Source organism: Ursus americanus, chromosome 19, assembly GCF_024610735.1.
Source record: "Ursus americanus isolate L20-20 chromosome 19, mUrsAme1.1.p, whole genome shotgun sequence".
Lineage (NCBI taxonomy): Eukaryota > Metazoa > Chordata > Mammalia > Carnivora > Ursidae > Ursus > Ursus americanus.
The window spans coordinates 52766219-52780266 of record NC_142145.1 but is presented as its reverse complement, the minus strand read 5'-3'; the positions used below and the strand labels follow the sequence as shown (position 1 = coordinate 52780266).

At 42.2% G+C, this 14048-nt stretch overlaps 1 protein-coding gene across 7 annotated transcripts in view; it reads left to right on the top strand.

Moving 5' to 3' along the window:
• Positions 1–14048, top strand: part of EPB41L3 (erythrocyte membrane protein band 4.1 like 3) — a 138397-nt gene that overhangs the window by 51390 nt on the left and 72959 nt on the right. For 6 of the 7 annotated variants that reach the window (XM_087869959.1, XM_087869958.1, XM_045781814.2 and 3 more), the window contains exons 2-3: positions 3619–3824; positions 8259–8456. In XM_087869959.1, coding sequence (XP_087726085.1) covers positions 3630–3824; positions 8259–8456 — 393 coding nt within the window. In that variant the 5' untranslated portion in view covers positions 3619–3629. Of the gene's footprint in view, positions 1–3618; positions 3825–4754; positions 4813–8258; positions 8457–14048 lie in introns of those variants that run through there. The other variant, XM_087869957.1, reaches the window with a different exon arrangement.

Genomic DNA, 14048 nt, shown 5'->3' with positions numbered 1-14048 from the left:
AGGAAAGAATGTTCTCACAGAGAGCAGAGTGTCTAAAAAGGCTGGAGGCAGAAAACCTTGCTGGGCTTTGCCAACCAAAAGGAGATCATGTGTCCAGATCATCGTGGGAGAGAGGGGTAGGCAGTGTCACTGGGCATGGATTGGGTGTTGAGGCCTAGGCTTGTGCTGGAAGGCCATGGCAGTTAAGAGTTTGGATTTCCTTTAAGCACATCGGGAAGCTATTAACACGAGTGCTGTGACTAGATTTCTGTTTTATGAAGATCAGAATAGAGGTGGGCAGGAAGAGACAGGGAAGAGAAGGTTTATTAAGGAGTTCAGGAAAGAAATGATAGCTTGCATGGTGGCAGGGGGCCAATTCAAGATATATTTTGGAAATATTTATATAGGTATTTGTATATGTATGTGAAAAATTATATATTTTGCAAAACATATTTTGCAAAACTTTCCTATATTAGTTAGAGAAAGTAAGGAAAAGGAACTGTCAGGGCTGATTTCTGGAATTCTGGCTTGAAGGAATGACATTGCTATTTTTTGGGGTGAGGAAGAAGAGGGAGGGGAGGAACGGACTTGAGAGAGAAAAATCTAGAGGTACTTGTGAGCTATCAGTGAGGAATGTCAAGTGGGCAGTTGGGTTTTAAACCTCAGAACAGAGGTTCAGACCAGAGATATGAGTCTATAAGCAGTTGGCTTCTGGGAAGTGTTTAAAGCCCTGGGAAAGCATAGCATTAAGTGGGAGAAAATGTCAATGAGAAGAGGAGAGAGCCTGAACCGCGATTTCCAGGAGATTCCCACATGTAGAGGTTGGATAAGAAGTAGACTGTAAAAGAGAATAAGAAGGTGTAGCCTGAAAGATAGGAGAAAAGCAGGAGGGTGTGGTGTGTTCTGAACCCCAAGGGAGGGAAACATGCTGGCAGGGAGAGTCTCGTCACCTGGGCTGGGGTTGCCAAGAGGTGAAATGAGATCAGGACAGAAGAGCGTGGGTAGTCCGTGCCACTGTCCACCTCAGTGGGAGTCAGACTGCGGTCCTTGCAGGGAGAGGGGAAAGGAGGAAGTAGAAGACAGTGAGGGTTAACACAATTTTTTGAGAAGCTATGAGTGGAAAGCAGAGAAGTATGGTCGTAGCTGATGGAGGGTGTGAGATTGAGGGAAGGCTACTTTGTTTTGCTGAGATGGAAGCCACTAGAGCATGACTATATTTTGGTAGAATTTTAGTCTGAAGGATATGTATTAGATTGGCCCTGAGTAAGCGTAGCGAGGTTCAGGGAAGACAGAAATGAATTTCTGCAGCATGAAACAATCCAGAGCGGCTGAGCTGTGCTCCGGGAGTTCATCCAGGGGCCCAGGTTGGAAGGGGCAGCCCCGGCATCCTCCTGAATTTGGGGCCTCCATGACTGAGTCTATGGTGATAATGTTGATTATTCTTCCCTAGCCAGTGAAAAAAGGAAGCCTAGGGCAAGTGCCCTTGCCTTTATGAAGATGTCCTCAACGCTGGACACATAGTCTCTCTTTTCTCATTGGTCCAGACTTCATCACCTGGCCTCAACTCGTGGTGGTCTCAAGCTGGATGGAGGAATACCAGCTAAAACAAAGTTTAATTACTGAAAGGGAGATGGAAAAAATGGATTCTGAGAAGAGTCCATTTCTTCCACTCCTTGGGGTGAGGAGGGTTGCAACATATATATTTCTGTTTCTAAACCATGGGCAGTGCTTGACTTATATTTGGCACTTAGTTGAGAGTTCAGCAAACTGAACTATTAAAATTGACCCTCTCCCTTCTAAAAGGTCGAATTTGATCACAGGCTCTGGATTACACCATACCACCACCTTTCCTCCTTTCTATCTTTTCTGTGGACTTCACACTTTCTAGTAAAAGCATACAAAGAAGAATATAATATTTACTTTCAAGATTTGCCTAAAAATCTAAACTGTAAGAGGAAAAAAGAAAATGTGTTCATCTTATTTGGATCACTATCTCGTTCAGTGTTTGGTCTTGATATTTACATATGCTTTGGGCAACTGAGCACATGGCAAGTTGATATATCTTTTATTCAACAGAAAGAATAGCTGGTGATTATAAAAAGGAATCTTAGATACAAAACATGGATGTAGCATTTAGTTTATAACATGGATTGGTATTTGTGTGTTCCCTCTTCAAGTTATTAAACATATTCCAGTGCGTGTTGTGAAGATAGGAACTAAATGGTGATTTTACTATGGAGTAGTATTTTGATAATTCTGTATTATACTAACGGGTGTATCATTTGCTTAGAGTATTACACTAACCCTTTGTTCCTGATATTTTTACCATAAAATTAGAATTAGGAAGGGAAATCATGTGACAGTCTGGGATATTTATTTTTGAGATATTTACCATATAGCTAAGATAAGAAATTACTTAAAATGACATGGTAGCTGCTGGCACAGCTGCTCTCTTGCTGTTTCAAGCAAAAAAACTGCCTTAAGCATAGTGGCATGCCCATTAGAAGGAACCCCCAGAAAATAAGTTCTTTGGATATGGTCAGGTCAATTCCCTCATTTGGCAGATGGGAAAACTAAGGCACAAAGTACTTACGTGTCTTGACTGGTGAACCGTTACAAGATGGTGGCTCTATTTTAGAAGGTGTTTTTAGGTGTAAGAGAAGATTATTAGGGGCACCTGGGGGGCTTGGTCGTTAAGCGTCTGCCTTCAGCTCACGGCGTGATCCCAGAGTCCTGGGATTGAGCCCGCATTAGGCTCCTCTGCTGGGAGCCTGCTTCTTCCTCTCCCGCTCCCCCTGCTTGTGTTCCTTCTCTCGCTGGCTGTCTCTCTCTCTGTCAATTGAATAAATAAAATCTTTAAAAAAAAAAAGAAGATTATTAGATATTAAGAACCATCATGTGAGTCCCTTATGAGCCGAGACAAACTCCTCTTTCAACTGTCAGGGGAAACAGGAGGAAGCCAGGAAGAAGCTGTGAATTTTCGCTGGTGAAGGAGGGAGAGATGGGGCTCCCAGGCTCCCTCCAGCCGTACCCAGGGCTTGTCCAGTGTGGGACCCGTTCCACGTTGCCAACGAAGCCTCTGGTGTCGTGGTCACTGTTCACTCAAAAGCGGCCAACAGGGTTCTGAGAAAGCACAGGAAGGGCACTTGCTCGGTGAAGAATGGATAGATTCAGGGGTTCCAGAGGCAGAGCTGGGGCATTGGGTAGAGATAGGAAGGGAGAGGGAAGGAGAAAGAATATCTGCTTCCATTATTAGATCATCCTTCCCAGAGATTAAAATGTAGATCCAGCGGATGCAGAAGGTTCATTTTTCTGAAATTAAGTGTGCCTGAGTTATGTAATTTGTAGGACGTTACTTTAATGTCATTTTATGGCCATCTGTGGCAAAAACCTAATAGGAAGAAAACCTGTGATCATTACAAATAATTTTGACTTCGAGTTCAGTTCGTTCTGAACCATCTTTGTGGTAAACGGAAGTCATCTGTTAGGGGTGTGCAGCAGCATCGTGTTTGCATTGCATACATGTTTCCCTTTTTTTACTGTGGTTCTACGCAGCCTTTCACCGAAAGCATCCTAGTTTTTGTGCCTAGCGAACGTAATTACACCAAGTGACGGGACCTTGCCATTTTCTGTTTGCAGAACAATCAACCATGACGACCGAATCTGGCTCAGACTCGGAATCCAAGCCGGAGCAGGAGGCCGAGCCCCAGGAGGCCGCGGCGGCGCAGGGGCCCGCGGGGGCGCCGCAGGGGCCGGGGCCCGAACCCGAACCCAGCGGCGAGGAACAGCACCAGGCCCTAGAACAGTTCGAGGCCGCGGCGCACAGCACCCCTGTGAGGAAGGAGGTGAGCCCCGGGACACAGGCCGCCACTGGCTGCCCCGCACCTGCTAGCATCACCCAGAAAACCAAGTCAGGAATGTGTACTGACCTTTTTCCAGGGTCTGGGCCGACCTTGGTCTCTTAGCACTAGAGGGAACTATGAGGGGTCATCTGTTTCCCCCTTCTGGTCCCAGGCAGATGGAAATTGATGCTATTTTAAGACTTTCAGTGAATGACATTCCACAACCTCACTTGGTAACTCCTTCACTTGACAAAGCACTTCAACCTACACTGGAATCTGGACTGCGGGTTATTGGTTTTATCTGGGTTTACAGGGAGGCTAGACACCACACCAGCTTTAATTAGGCTCCTAATTTTTATTCAGGCTTAGCAGTTAGAGCTATTTTGATTCTTCTCAGGGGTCACTGTGATGCTGATGTTGCCAGCTACGTTTAGTGAACGTTCACGTGGGTGTCTTTACCCCTTTATGTGCGTGTATGTTCAACCATATTATCTAGACATACTTAAGTTGTCCTACGTAATGCGACTATTTCTTTTAAAAGTTTTCATACAAAATATAAAGGATGGTTAATGCTTGGGCTTTGAATGAATCCATGTTTAAATTATTTTGGCTTGAAACTTCAAACCTGAAATCAACCTGTGTTAGGGTACCAGTTCATGCTATGGTAAGCAAATCTGGGTGTCCCTGCAAACGACTGACCTTTTTCTAGGTTGGAAGCATATGTGTCAAGCTAGAAATTGTACAAGATGTTGAGAGAAGAGACACGAAATCAGCATGTTAGTAAAATTCTTTGGAAGGCACAACACATTATTATGACATTAAACTATGTTTACAACCTAATTATTTCTTTTCCCATGGTATTTATGTTCTGCTTTTAAGCAGTATTAAAAATAACATTTATTTCCATGTTCTGTACATAGATGCTGTGTCTGATCTAAAATGTTTCATGATGGGGAGCTGGAGGTTATCCTTCCAACTTATTAAACAAAACGTAAGGAGCCATTGTTGTCATCATGGTTTTCCTTTACCGTTTCTTTCTTTGGAGATGTGAGGATGGTGGTGTTTAGATTGTTTTTAAACCTTCAGAAATTTAAAATTACAGACTGGATTTTTTTTTTTTTTATCCATTCTTCCCTCTTAACTCTGAAAGGAAATAAATGTGAGAGTGGGAAATAATTGTACAGAAGAAAGAGTTTCTGTGCCGAGATGTGATACATGTATTTTATCTTCCGGAAGTCAGATGTCTGAAACAAGATGAGAGAAATGATGCTAAAGCCCTTTGAGGGAAAGGTAACTGGCTGCCGAGTCAGGAGAACTAGTTAATCCTGCCTCTTCCCTAGTTATTTTAGGGATCTCAGAGAACGCATTCAGCCTCTGAGCCTCTGCTTCCTCATTAACAAGATGAAGAGATCAGAAAAGGTTGTTTTCTCAGGTTCTTCTGCTCTCCGCTTCTTTGATTCGTGCTAGGAGCCCAGTTATGTTGGAGGTGAAATGAAGTACATTTTGGTAGTCTGTGGTGATGAAAACATGGGCATGGCCGGGTTTGAATTCCAGGCTGCTAGTTTTATGGAGGAAGTTTGTGGAGACCGTGCCCTTTACCCTTTTCTCTCCTGTGTATAAATGAGGGTAAGGAGACCTAGATACCTACCTTCCAGAGCTGTCATGAGGATTCAGTGAAATGGAGGAATGCAAAAAGGGTTGACACTGATACTGATATTTTTGAATTGTGTATGTGACTACAATGGACGTTTCGTTGAGGTCCTTGTCTGCTGTTATGAAGTTGTTGAAAACGTGCATGAGAGGCTCAGTGATGGGTTCGTGCTTGAAGTGTTTTGGAAACAACACCTCCCTTTGAACGCTCGTGGTTTCAGGGGTGTCTGGAGTTAACCTATAAGTAGCCCAGAAAGCACAGTCTCATACAGATACTTTCTTTTTTTTTTTTTTTTTTAAGATTTTATTTATTTATTCCACAGAGACAGAGACAGCCAGCGAGAGAGGGAACACAAGCAGGGGGAGTGGGAGAGGAAGAAGCAGGCTCATAGCAGAGGAGCCCAATGTGGGGCTCGATCCCAGAACGCCGGGATCACGCCCTGAGCCGAAGGCAGACGCTTAACCGCTGTGCCACCCAGGCGCCCCTCATACAGATACTTTCATTTTATCAGAGGAAAAATGAAATTTCGTCTTCCCCAATACAGAGAAAAAGTTGATTCCAGGTGGTGAGATTTAAATAAAAATGTAGCTTCTGTTGACTTTGCCTGTGATGAGATGAAAATGTGAATTAAAAGTACAAAAGTCTTGGGGCGCCTGGGTGACGCAGTTGGTTAAGCATCCGACTCTTGGTTTCGGCTCAGGTCATGCTCTTAGAGTCCTGAGATTGAGTGCCCCCCAACCGCAGGCTTGGGGCTTGAAATTCTCTCACTCCCTCTCCTTCTGCCCTTCCCCCACCCCGCTTGTGCTCTCTCTTTCTCTCTCTCTCAAATAAAAAATCTTAAAAGTGTGAAAGTCTTATATAAGTTATAAGCACTTAGCAAATATATGATATAAAATTCTAAGGTTACTGGGGTGCCTGGGTAGCTCAGTCGGGTAAGTGGCTGACTCTAGATTTTGGCTCAGGACATGATCTCAGGGTCGTGAGATCGAGCCCTGTGTCTGGTTCTGTGCTCAGCGGGGAATCTGCTTGAGATCCTCTCTCTCCCTCTGCCCTTCCCCCCATGCTTGTTCATACGTGTGTGTGTGTGTGTGCACACGCGTGTGCACGCGCACTCTCTCTCAGTAAAATAAAGAAATCTTAAAAAAAATTCCAAGGTTACCAAACTTCTTCAACTAGTTTAAGGCCAAAATTCATGTTTGAGCTTTTTTGCAGCACTATTTTAATGCTTTGATATGAAAGACTAATAGTCCAAAAAAAAAAAAAAAGTTGGACCAAGTTGCGAGCGCAGATTTTCTTTTATTTACGTCTTTTAGCTACCTCTAGCCTTCTCAACTGTTTTGGCCTTTGAAGTTGTTTTTTCAGTTTTTTCATGGTCCCTTCACTCAGCAAATTGGTCTTTTTATTCTGAAGAACTTCTCACAACTTTGCCCTGAATTCCTGTGTAAAGTAGTGGAGGAAAGGACTGTATTTATAATCTGGAGGGAATTAGGTAGAAAATGACTTTATAAAAGCAGAAATCCATACCTAAAATCCAAAATAAATAAACCACAAGATAACTTTGTGATTAGAGTGTCATAAAATTGTAGCCACTAATAAGAAAGAAAAGTTGAAGTGATAAACCTCAATAAACCTTTATAGTCAAGGTCATGTGCTTTTAGCTACTAGGATAATAGTATGTTTGTGAGAGAAGAAATTTCATGCTCAGCCAAGGGGCCTAACCTGAATTTTGCAACATGTCTGTCTTTGGTCTGTCAGTGTGCATTTGCAGACTGGTGGAAATGATAGTCTGGCCCATGAATTGAATTTGCACATTAATACCATTGGTGATCATTTAATAGAAGAGGGCATTGTACGGTGACAGATGCTAGCTGCACTTGTGGTGAGCACAGCATAGAGTTGTTTGATCACTATTTTGTACAGGTGAAACTACTTGTGATATTGTTTCAACTGTACTTCAATGAAACATATGTATGCAAACACACATATATAAAGAAGGGGGATGTAAAGAAAATAGTTGCACATAGAGATTTCCAAGGGTATTTATTGATGGAAGGGAGAATTTAACCGTTAGGACATCCTCTGCCGTTCTGAGTGTAGCCTGGACTACACTGTTGTGCTCTGAAAGCAGATTAAAGCTTTTGGACAGATGTGATCTGCTCTTACACTGGCTCATTACAGTGAGGGAGGGAACAGACTAAAGGGGATTACTTTGTGATGAAATTCAGTGCTGCTGGCTTCGTGGAATTGATTTAGAGCTGAATCAAATATTTTAACAGATGTAAAATTACTGAGAAGATTAATACTTGAAGCTCTCTAGGCCTTAAAGTTTATAAGATACCTTATATGTATGTAAGGCATTGTGAGTCATAGAAGGAGCCAGTGAATGAAGAAAACAGAGTACAGTAAATAAAATCTAAATGATTTATTTTTAAAGACCTGTACTGTCTAATGCCTTTTTAAAAAGTCAGGAGTCCATTTGTATCCTCCTTTGCTTAGTGAAGTCTTGATGGCGTTTGCTAACTCTGTGCTTCTAAATTAAATTCTCAAGTCAAACTGAAATGAAGCTCGTTGGTACATTTAAATGGCAAAAGTTATTTAGGTGAAACCATTAGCATTATAAATATCCATGTAGGCATACATATCCATTCACAGTATCCTGATCCTGACATCTCTCCTGCTCTGGGAAATAGGAAAGCTTATGTCTAAAGGGTTCTGCTCTTGCCTGAGCAATGCAATATTTATTTCCTGCCTTGCACTGAAAACTGTTCATTGTTTGCTCTTCACAGGTCACTGACAAGGAACGGGAGTTCGCTGCTGGGGCTGCAAAACAGCTCGAATATCAGCAATTGGAAGACGATAAACTTTCTCAGAAATCATCTAGCAGTAAACTATCTCGATCTCCATTAAAGATTGTCAAAAAGCCTAAGAGCATGCAGTGCAAAGTGATACTTCTGGATGGATCAGAATATACCTGTGATGTGGAGGTGAGTGCATGTTTTAAACCTTTTTTAGCGCAGATAATGAGAACTGGAGAATGTTGGTATGAAACATACAAGACACGTTCTTGTTTTCAGAACTCTGGAAGGTTATTCAGACTGAGTTTCTAGATACAAAATTCTTTTCAAAGCCTCCAACAGGAGATCAGATTACTAAAAGTACTTATAATGTCTCCAAAATGTTACAATCAAAAGAAAAATGTCAAAAGAAAAAAGTGATCTTAATTAAAAAAAAAAAATCTCCAGCACTTTCCATGGTGGGAAAAAAATGGGGGCCTTAAAAATCAAGTTTTTCTTTAATATCTTATGAGCTATCATTTAAATGAATTCCCTTTTTCTCCTTGAGTACTTTTTCTATTTGAATAATTTTACTTTTTCTATTTTAAATTAGTAATATCTTTTGTATTGGAATGATTGCAACTTTTAATCGGTATGAACTTGTAAATTTCTGTATATAGCATTGGTAGGATCATTTGAACTGTGAATGTCCTCCTCTTGGAGTAATTTTTAAATGTACATCGCGGTGGGCATTGCAGCCTGCGTGTAAAAGGGCCTACTCTCCTTGGTTCTTTTTGTGAAGAAAACTAAAATCCCTCTCAGAGAAGGAGCAGTTGAGTGACTTTTGTCAGAGACATTTAACAAGGCCAAGTTAACAGATGAGAACACCACTGTCCATAGCAGTGGAGATGGGGGGATTCTCCATGTGTCACGGAGAACACACACACAGGGCGTGAACTGAAAGCACAGGAGCGGGTCCGGGTGGGCACTAGCCACAGCGCCGGCTCCCCACAGCGGGGAGGGGGCAGCTCGCTCTTTCAGCAAGGCCATTCAGTTTCAGATTGAACGTTTTCTTCCCAAGAGCTTATTCCTCCCACCTCAGCCGCCTGCCCTTGGTCCGGCGGAGACATCACGCCGCCCTCCCCACCCGCCCCTCCCATCACAGGTCTACACAGTTCGCCTCTTCTGCTCTGTGTGCTGCGAGGCTCTCCCGGGCCCCACAAGCAGTGTCTGTGTGTTGTCACGCACTTCTAGTCATCCGAAGACCCCGCCAGCTCCAAGCCCACCTGATTTCCTGGGTTCCTCATTCACTCCTCTCTGCTTTCTCTGTCTACAGCCCCACATCTTTCCTCTTCTGTGTTGCATGATGCAGTCCTGCACCCAGTCCTTTTCTTGGGTCATAAGATTCAAATCCATTTCATGTTGATAATGTCATTTATGGTGGGGATGGGGTTGGTGTACTAATTTTAGATTTGCAGGAACATAGAGGAAAAAAGGAGTTTTTGAAAAATTCTTAGATCAAAAATTACTGCATCATATATTGATAGAATTTCTGTGACCCTGTCACCTGACACCTACGATGGGCTGCTGCAGGGAGTGCAAGGCACGTTCCAAGGGTCCTACCTATGGCGTGCCATGCACAGATCCCTCTTTTACATTTTTCTGGCTTTGATTTTGGCTAATTTCTGAGCTCAGAGTATCCAGTTACTGACTTAGAGATTTATTCTGGAAATTGGGAGATCTGATAATGTACTCCTACCTGGGTTTTACTCTGAAGCTTAAAGACTTTTGTAACCATGAGAGAGATTGTATTTTTCTAGGGTGGATCCACTTTCTGGAAAAATTGATCTAAGTGAACCTTTTTCTTAATTTTGAGGAGAGTCTTTTTGTTGTTTGTATTATTAATGGAATAAACAGGGTTACCTGGCAGTCGTTGTCTAGTCATGGCTACCAGAGCTTTTTAAAGAAGAATCTAGAAGAAAGTTTATAGTGCCTTGTGTGTAGGGGGGATAAGTGCTTCAGGGCTAACTGAGGTACATGTAAGTGTTGATCATGTTGTTAAACTTAATTTATATCCCATGCTTCAAATGTGTTATATAATCTGTGTTTTTGAGTTCAGAATTTTTATGTTGTAATTAAATTTGGATATTATTCAGTGTTACTTTTAATGTCACTGAACATTTTGAGTGACATGGCAATTTTGGTCAGTTATTTTCTTTTGTAATACTGTTTTTATAAAGTTGACAGATTCTTTTTTTTTAAGATTTTATTTATTAGAGAGAGAGAGAGAGCAAGCACACAAACAGGAGCAGGGGGCAGAGGGAGAAGGAGAAACAGGCTCCCCACTGAGCAGGGAGCCCAATGTGGGGCTTGACCCCATGACCCTGGGATCATGACCTGAGCCGAAGGCAGATGTTTAACTGCCTGAGCCACCCAGGTGCCCCCAAAGTTGATGGATTCTTAAGGATTAAGAGTAATTCTCTTTTTCTGAGACATAAAGTCCTTGGCCAGCAGAATATTTTCAGTTTTACAACAGACATTGGTAGTTGAAGAAAATGTGGTCACTACTGATTGACATACTTGTGGAGAAAATAGAGAAATTTGGGCATAGTAAAGTGAAATGGATTCATTTGTAGCTGACTGGTTGAATAAGAAAAATGGATTGTGAATCAGAGACGTGGTTCTGAAGGCGACAACAAGATACAGCCGAAAACACATGTTCAGAGTGACTGTTGATTTTAGATACGCACTGCAGAACATAAATCTTGACTGGTGGGGTGCATGGGGTATAGTAGGTAAACGGTGGTTGAAAAACATTGCCCTAGGGAAGGTGTCCTTTGGTTTTGCCCTCCTCTACACAGAGTTTTTATCAACATCTTGGATGAAGGCACACACACAACGAATAGCTGAACAATATTTTTAAGTAATATAGACCTTTAAATGTGACTAACAGCCCATGTGCCAGAACCCAGGTTTCTCATGAAGCGGACAGTGTGTGACATGGAAGCAAACTAGCAAGATAGTGTTTAGCAGAAATGGAGCCCAGACTTCACTCTGTAAGGATCAGATGCAAAATAGAAATGTGTTGGGGGAAGGGGTGGTCAGATTTAATAACAGTTTGGGTGAAACTAATCCTTGGGTTTAAGTCAATTACAAACTCAGCCTTAACCAGCCGTGTGGTGTAGCTGTCAGAAACTTCCATGCGGTCACAGTGGCTTCTGTGGAAGTGTAGCGTGTGGTTTCCCGAATGTGGCCAGCGCCCAACCCCCTCCCCAACCCCCCCCCCCGGGTCCTGGGCCAGAGAGATCCCGTCTGCCGTGTTTTGTTCATTAGTTCCTATAGGATAGCACTCTTCAGAGCCACCAGACCCAGGTGTGAAAATAGATTTATCTACTTGTAACCCATGGGATTTCAAGGAAGTTTAGCTTTCTGAACCTCGGTTTCCTGACCAGAAAAATAGGGGGTGAAAATGCTTGCCTCAAAAAGCCGTTATCGAGAAGATTAAAGCAGATGCTTAATTTGAACACTTTCTGCAACATAGCATATTCTTAATAAACGGTAGCTATTTGATAATGGGAGTGACAGTGAACTCTGACTTGAGCTTTTTCAGCAGAGAGTTATAGGATGGTGAGTGATCTGGAAATCTCTTATGAAGAATGATTAGAGAAATAGAGTGTGTTGAATAAAGAAAACATTTCCACATGTCCCCTTCTAGATTTGGAGGGGACAGAATTGCTTCTTCCAGTAACTTGGAAAAGTTGGCATTGAATGACTGTCATAACATACATAGTTTGAGGGAGAGAAAGTAAAACTAAGGTAGAAGTTATGGGAGGTCCGATTTTTAAGCAAACAGAAAACAAAGGTTTTAAATTATTGCTGTCAACCTTGTCATATGTGTTCTGTAGGAGGATTCCAGCAGGAACTGTAGGTACACTTATGGAAACCATCAGATGCAGTCTCAGACCAGACAACTTCCAATGCCCCTTCCTACTCTAAGATTGATGGAGAAAAGAGACACACAGAAGTCTGAATTGAAAAAGCAGAATTGCCTCCCTAATTCAGTTCCCAACAACTACAGTTATAAGTGAATTAAGAAGAGAACGCAGGAGACAGTGAGAGGTGTAACTTTTTTTTTTGCATTTAATAAGGCATCAAAAAAGGCATTTTAATGAATCTCTATGCTTAAGTGTTTTCCCCCATGACTTATTTAATGCCTTCGTGACTTCACCATCAAAATCAACGGAGGTTCACCTCTGCCATGACTTCATCATGAGAATTTATAGTCATACATAAAGTACCCCTGTCAACACACACACACACACACACACACACACACACACACACACACTCCTACCTCGGACTAGCACAGCCCAGTTCTCTTTTCTTTTGAAACCACAAGGTAGCATTCCCCCTGCCCCACAGTGCTGCAGTGGGACAGAGCCAGCGTTCTGAAAAAGCGAGATACAGGATTAGGTTGCTCTCTGAGCACAATGACTGAACCCTTAAGTCTTCAATTCCTGCCTCCTCGTGTTTAGATGGAAGCCTTTTCTAATCATGCTGGCTTTTTCATACTTCCCTCCAGCAGTAGGCTTAGATCATTGTAGCATTCAGTGTTTTTCCATTTGACTATTTCCTTAATTATTTTTTCACACTCTTAAATCTTGATCATCTAAATAAACTATAAGAAAATTACATTATGAGTAAGATAGAAGAAAAGATCTTATAATAGAAGACCATCTTTTAAGCATCTTGATTATGTATGTTTGGCAAATGTTCACACACTACCGTATTTTCATGCATGCCAGCAGAATTACTAATACTGCCATTCCCTTCTTCTTTCTATTGGACCATTAGAGAACACCAGTGACTTCCTGTAGCCCGTTTCCTATCCTGGTTGCTGTTTATTTCTCGGACATAAATTTTAAAAGCAAAAATAAAGAAAAATATCCCAGTCGCATGCAGTGAAGGAAATCGTGCTCACCACATCTTAGTCACATTGCTTCTGTGTTCTGCCGACTCACTTCAGTCTGACTGATTAGCACACAATGTATTTCCTAATGACCATCCAATTAGAAATGTTTTCTCTTGTTTGGGCACCATTCTAATCTAGTCTGATTTGGTTTTAGGAAAATAAGTCAGACATGATCTGAAATTTGAGTCCATATTTCATAATACAAGTTTGTTGCTGCTTTATGTAAAATGTCTAAGACCTTTTATGGCATAGTTTGCTTTGTTCTCCCCAAGAAACCCGATTGGGGGAGTGCGTCACTGTAAAAGCTATAGAGGGTTTACCTTGCAGGTGGGACTTACGAGGAACTTGCTGTGTTTCTCTATGCGTGTGAAACCTCACCTCACTCCATGTAGCCCCTAAATATTGCTGATCCAACGGTGAGGGAGACTTAGTTCTTATGGGCCCAGTTAAATCCACACAGGACTAGTACCTCCAGGGCAAATGCCAGTGAATCAGCCACACTGGAGAGAGATTTCTATCCAGATTGAGGCAAATCAAATGGCCTACTTGGATGCAACACTGAAACTATAAAACCTGCCCCTCCCCCAGGGCTGACCGTATCCAGAGGCCCACTGGTTGAATGGGCTCCATGACGGAGTATCATTCAGGTCACTCCAGGATGGTTCAGAGTCCCAAGCAAGCACAGAAATGGGGCAGTTCGCACCAACAAACAAGCATTTCTTGATGCTATCTAGTGATGCTTCTAAGGAACCAGAGAGGGTAGGAAATGTATGGCACCCTGTCCTAAATGTGCTCTTTTTGTCAGGAAGGGACTGTTTAAAAACTTGCCA